Here is a 6,502-nt window from a genome sequence, read left to right on the forward strand (position 1 = left end):
TTTCAGCTCTTTAAGCTTCTAATTTAGACAGCAGTTTATTTTGCATTATTTAGAACAAGAATATATAAATAAAATACACGAGCTAACTGGTTTCCAGCTTCAGACTAGCAGGTTAACTGGTTCCCAGTGATATAAATGAAGGCAGATTCTTCTCCTGGTTCACTTCAATGTTTTCTCTGTCAGTGTGAACGAGAAGCAGCTCCACAGAGACTCTGAGCTATGCTAGCGATGCTAACAGATTTTAGCAGCAGCTTGTTTTAAACACAAACTGATTATCAGGAGCTGCAGATCTAAACTCTGATGCTGAACAATGGAGTCTGTCCTTCAGTTCACTGATAATCGGTCGTAATTTTATAATTAAACCGATTCATCATTGAACAAGTTTAAAGGATTTTAGTGTGTAGTTACAATGTGTGACCACAGGAGAGCGGTAGAGAGCGAGTACAAAAAAGTAAAAATAATCTGTTTACTACAGTTTAATATTTTTAAAAGCTTCAATGACTTTTTAATTTTATTGTTCTTTAGGTGGTTCCACCTGCTTGAGGTCCTGATCCCAGCTGGTTGAAGCTTAATAAATGTTTTTAGTTTAAATGTTTATAGTTTTTCCAGACTGACTCAAAAATACCCAGGGTAGGATATTTTCATCTAAACTGGCTCAGAGTTCTGGTATCCAGAGTGTTGCATGGATTAAAAAAAAACAACAACAAAAAAAAACATTTTACCAATGCTTTAAAGTAAAATTCATCAAAAAAGAAAATAGTTTTCCAGTTTTGGAAGGTAAGTTTATCCTTTCATGATCTACATATATGAAAATGGTTCAACAGTCCTAAAGGTTCAGTCAGAACTATAGAGGAATCATTTAACTCAAAGAACATTCACGTGTTAAAATGACCTAGTCAAAGACCAAACCTGAATTCAAAGCTAAATCAATAACTAAAAATAAAAACTGATGATATCCAGACTCTCACCATCTAATTTGACACATAAAATCCTGACACGCTCACATCAAAGGGCATTTTAGAGAGATTTTCTTTTGTTCTTCCTATTTTGAGCTTCTTTAAGTAAGAGTCGTTTTATCGATTGGTAGATCTATTGTTGTATATTTATTTATTTATGGATGTATTTATTTATTTGTTTTGCTTAGACCCTCCTCCTCTGTCAGCCTCCTGCAGTGATTAACAGGCAGAAGCAGCTGCTGGGGCTGATCTGATTGTTTGGTGAAGGAGTGAAAAGGTTTTTGTACCACAAGTTAACGTTTTATCTGAAGTCAACTCGGAGATTATTTTTTGTTACTTTTATAAGTATAAGAAACTCCTTTGAAACAGGAGAAGTCTCCGCGAGCGATTTTTATTGTTTCTGAGTGAGTCGAAAACTTCCTCCAGAGGGACTCTGGCATTTTCGTTTTCTGGACCTTTTGTGATGCAAGAGTGGAAATAAGAGTTAATATCATTTTTTTTAACAATTTGCAATAAATTACCATTAACATTTCATGAGGCAATAATTCAACTTAAATAATACAAGAAAATTAAAGTCATTTAACTCTAACAACTTTGTGGAGCCTTGTGGTTAATTTTGACACATTTACATGAATATAAGTAAGTAGATAAAGTTTCTCTTGAAACTCTAAAGCACTTTTCCCAAATATAAAATCAACCTTAAATTATACTAAGAACAAAACATACAGAAGAAACTAAACATTACATTTTTGTCAGAAAAACAAAACTGCACCAGCTAAACTCCTCCACTGACTGAAAATCCCAGTTTTTTTCCCCTTTACTTTTATTTTTAAACATTTTTGCGGAGACAAACAAACTGAACTGGATATTTCATCCAACAATATTTTACAAACTAACATTCATTAATCATTTACCTGCATTTGCTGTATTTTCATACTTAAATACTTTTTCCCATTGGTCAAATTTCCTCCAACATCCCAATCTCATCTTCTTCAATAATCTTTCACAAACTTTGTTTTTGTTGGCAGCCAGGATTACCTTTGTCAAAAATGTCTTCTTTCCTCACTGCATTCATTATATTCCCTAAATGCATTAGACAGAAACCACCTCACCTTTTTATTTCATAACCTGCACATCATTCTAGATTCTCTCTATATTATCAAATCCATTTCACTCACAGCCTTTCCACTTTATTTCTACTTAAGTTCAGATATGTTGAAGCAGTGCAGAGTGTCCTGAAGATGAGAATCGCTCCCTAAAAAGAAATGCAGTCGATCTTCAGGGAACGATGTTGGAAAGTTTCCTAAAAGCTCTTTAAGAAATATATTTTTAAACTTGTATCAGCCACTCAGGGAGAATACTTACTAATAGTTTCATAGAGTAATACAGAAGAATCTGTTGGCGTTATTAAGTTATTATTACAATATTACATGTAAATCAAGACTGAAAAACATCAAGTTTTTCCATCTTTAGTGGAAGAAGCGGAGCAGAAAATGAACCGAAGCTCACTAACTCCATCTCCATCTCTATATTTCAGTCTCATATCTAAGATGGATTCGATGCTTTTATTGCTTCTGAAAAAAATCAATGAACTCAGAAAATCAGCGTTCTGGCTGAGTGGAGGAGAATAATCGGCGCGCTGCCTTCCAGTGCAGCGTTTCTCCAGTCGGCTCTTCCGTCCTTCACAGCAGAGGAAGTTCAGGAGCCTTGAGGAGCTGCTGAGCCGCATCTGAACCCGTCAGCGCGAACAGCGTGACCCCTGAACTGTACGCCGCCGGGATGCTGACGTGAGCCGTCCTGGGCCCGTCCTCCAGCTCCTCCTCTAACATCATCTGCCTCACTTGACCTGGAGAGAAGACAACCAGAATCAAACATGGCGGCTCAGAGGTCGGCGTCAGGAGAAGGTCGCCGCCTCACCCTCGACGTCCAGCTGCTGCCAGTGCGGGTCGGACTGGATGTCAGAGAGGTCAGACGGCGAACCGTCGGGCGTCAATCTCTGCAGAACGTCTTCCCGACGAACCAGCAGCACCGACTGGCTGCAGAGTCGCTGGTGAACTTCGACCTCCCCGACTGAAGGAGAGAACAGAACCAAACTTATTTATGTTCAGATGAGAGTAGAAAACAAAACAGATTCTGATAAAGAAAAACAATTCTGACTTGAAACATTTAGAAACAAAAAACAGACATAAATGACCTGAAATCCACGTTTATTTGACAACTCTGCACCAGTACAGCTCACTTAAACACACCAACGTGTAAAAACAACTTTAATTTGTTCACTCAGTGCAATTAGGAGTAAAATAACCAATGAGAAACCAACAGGTTGGTCAAATAAACAATAAATCTTCTGGCTCACACACCTACATCCAAAGGGTTGGTCATAAAAACGGCTCTGGGTGCGACTCCAAATATGAGCTGATGGTGCCAAGCGTCGGGCACCTCCTCGCCATCGGGCACGGCCAGCTGCATGTTCATGGTCGCCACGGGAACGGCGCCCTTCCTGATCCAGCTTGCAAGCCACGGGACCAGCCTGACGCGCCGCCGGGGATAAAGGTGGAAGAAGCGGCCGACGGCCTTCCCGCCGCTGGCCTCCTGAGCGCCTCGGATCAGCTGAACGTGAGTCGCACCTGGACGAAGGTAAACATCACCGGTCGCTAACGGCAACAAGAAAAAGGATTCACACTAAAGATTTTATCCAGATTTTTTATTTTATCTCATGGAAAATCTAGATTATTTTTAATTAATTCCCTCCTGGTGTTTACAAAATTCAGAGTGATGTCATGGCGGCCATCTTGTTTTGACTTTGAATTCAGATTTACAATGAAATATTTGGGTCAAGCTGTGAGTTTTTTTCTATTACAAGAATTAACTTGTAATTTCAGGAGAATTTCAACATAAAACTTAAAAAGTTTAAATGTGAAGTTTTACATTGCTATAAGTTTTACAGATAGTTTTTTAACCCATCACCATCATATTATCATCATTACAAGAACTCTAAAAATTTATTTAGTTTGTTTTAACGACAGACAGAACTGATCACATAAGATGTTAATAACTAGAAGCTTTTTTCTCATTAAAACGACTTTTACTTGTAAATTTAAGATATTTATCTAGTAAAATGGTTTATTTTTCTAATATCACGACTTTTAGAAAAAAAAATTAAAAAGTTCTTGTAGCCTGACTCTAACACTTCATCATACAACTCGCAGATAAATATTTTCTGTCATTTGTAATTTCTTTTTACGACGAGAAAACAAGAAAATCAATTACAATTGGATGTCATATGAAACAAATCTTACATTTTATTAATCCAGATCCCTTAAAATTCTTTACAAATTATAACCTGCAGATTTAGATTCAACTCTTTGTACTCTAACACAATTAACATGTTTTAAATACAGAAAATCATGACAAGAAATAGATTTTCTCTTTACTTTGGCGCCCCCTGTAGCCCAGCGCCCCTATATGCGTCACTGCCATCAGTTCTCGTCTCAATATAAATGAACAGCGCCCTATTTCGCTGTCAAACATGTTGGGAAACTTTTCTTCACGCACCAACATCCCATAATACACGGCCGCAGCTCACCAGCTTCGCTGCGGGACAGCAGGTAGTCCGCCAGCGGAGACTCGTTCCTCCTCAGGCGGGTCTGGACGCAGCGGTCAGCTTCTTCCGGTGAAACATCCACTCCGAGGGCCTTCAGGACGTCCACCACCGCTGTGGCCCCGCAGGCCGACGCTCCGATCTGCTGGGTCTGCCTCTCCAGAGCCTCCTGGATGGACCACAGCATGGCAGCAGCCGCCTCTTCCTCCTCCTGGTCCTCCGGCTCTGCCTCCATCCGAGCGCTCCACCTGCGGAGAAACGATCAGCTCGCTCTTATTTGAAATCTAATTCAGCGCCACTATCAGTTATAAAGCGACAACAGCGACACCTTCTGTCGCTTCTGTAAAATGTTTCAATCCGTTCGGCTTTTGCTCCGTTTCACTTGATATTTTTTTCCACTTTCAGTCAGACTGACAACCACCAGCTGACTCCAACAACAATGCTCAGTGAGCATGCGCACTGTACACTGCATCATGTTCGCTGCTTCTATTCCAAGACAGAAGAGAAACAGCGCGGACGCTAGCGCCCCTTGTGGTCAGAGGTCACAACTGCATCCTTACAGGAACATTTTCTACATCCAGGAATAGTGATTTTATACTTCATTCATTAATTTAACCCGAGTTATATTTGATCTAAGTGCAGTTTTATAGTATTTGTTGAATATTAAACAAAAGTGTTGCACTTTTAATGAAACACGTAAGTAGCATTAAAAGTGTAAACTTTGTATTTTCTTTAGTACATAATGACATTTTAATGCAGTTACACTAAAACATTACATAAAGAGTCGATTAAAAGTGTCAACTTTGTATAAAAAGTTGACATTTTTAATGTCATGTTTACAAAATGACATTTCATGACAACATTTATAAAGAATCCTTTGATTTTTATCCACATTCCTTCAAATAAAGTTACCAAATTTACTTAAGTGCAACCAGATTGTTTTAAATTATATCAAACCCTGGTTCACCTGCTTAGTTGTTTTTGCTGTGGATTAATTTAACACTGAAACATTTTAAATCAAATCTGAGTTGATATTGTGACATTTTACCTCATTACTATCTTCAAAGAGCCAATAAAAACATATTTTCACATTAATATTATAAAACCTCACCTGGTTCTCTGGACCTCTGAAGCAAAAACAAGCCCACAGCATCCCGGATCCTTCACCTTGCTCAACACAGGACATGCAGTTCCACTTGTTGAAAGTTTAAAAACATTAATCCACTACAGGTTTTTGTCTGATTTATTCTGCTGAGAAATTTCAGACTGGAATTTAAATTCCTCTCATAAAGTCATTCCTTTTGTTGATTTAGAAAATCTCCAGAAGATTTTGAGCGAAAACCAGAAACTGTTTATAAATTAGCTGTCATAATGCTCAGATATTTTAGCCAGACCTGCATGTTTTCATGCTTGTTGCAGCAACAATATAGAGAAAAAAAGATCTAGTGTCATTTCTAAATCATAACAATATGAAACAAAAAATCCTGCAGCTTCTTCAGAGTTGGTTTGCATACTTACCGCTTAGGAGGCTGAAAATAATTTCCTATAAAGTTCAGTGTTCAGTTTATTTATATAGCACCAATTCACTTTATAAAACAATTGAACAAAATCATATTAATACACTTGGACTTTAAGTCATATTTTACTATATCTGACAGCAGGAACTCAGGAAAAGTTAATTTTTTCACTTGTCCATGAAGATTATTGATGCAGTTTCCTTTATGGCCAGCAGATGTCACTGTAGCTCCATCCAGAGAGGAGAAGCTGCAGCTTCGCTCTGATTTTCTTCTCTAATTTTACTTTCCAAATATTTATCAGCAATTTCCTGTGGATAAAAATATTTGCAGCTCTCCCTCTGAATAAAAAACAACCCAGAATTTGGAGTGAAAAACTGTGAATCACCAAATCGAGACAGCTGTTTGCTGCTAATTATCTCGGAGGAAAA

General features: G+C 38.2%; 1 protein-coding gene and 1 long non-coding RNA gene across 2 annotated transcripts; both read right to left on the reverse strand.

Annotated features, from left to right (window-relative positions):
• Nucleotides 1-1,284: 1,284 nt before the first annotated feature.
• Nucleotides 1,285-5,262, reverse strand: LOC106943866 (uncharacterized). The gene is made up of 2 exons (XR_001424042.1): nt 5,104-5,262; nt 1,285-1,690 (listed from the first exon to the last, which is right to left on the reverse strand). It is a non-coding gene; the product is annotated as an uncharacterized LOC106943866 (long non-coding RNA).
• Nucleotides 2,046-5,028, reverse strand: LOC106943865 (uncharacterized). Its single transcript, XM_015027153.1, has 5 exons — nt 4,890-5,028; nt 4,543-4,805; nt 3,317-3,583; nt 2,874-3,026; nt 2,046-2,802 (listed from the first exon to the last, which is right to left on the reverse strand). The coding sequence occupies exons 2-5, from the start codon at nt 4,790-4,792 to the stop codon at nt 2,639-2,641; spliced, it is 834 nt and encodes a 277-aa protein (XP_014882639.1). The 5' UTR covers nt 4,793-4,805; nt 4,890-5,028; the 3' UTR covers nt 2,046-2,638.
• Nucleotides 5,263-6,502: the final 1,240 nt, after the last annotated feature.

Source organism: Poecilia latipinna, unplaced genomic scaffold, assembly GCF_001443285.1.
Source record: "Poecilia latipinna isolate Pla-1442-1.1 unplaced genomic scaffold, P_latipinna-1.0 Scaffold6297, whole genome shotgun sequence".
In the NCBI taxonomy this organism is placed as follows: domain Eukaryota; kingdom Metazoa; phylum Chordata; class Actinopteri; order Cyprinodontiformes; family Poeciliidae; genus Poecilia; species Poecilia latipinna.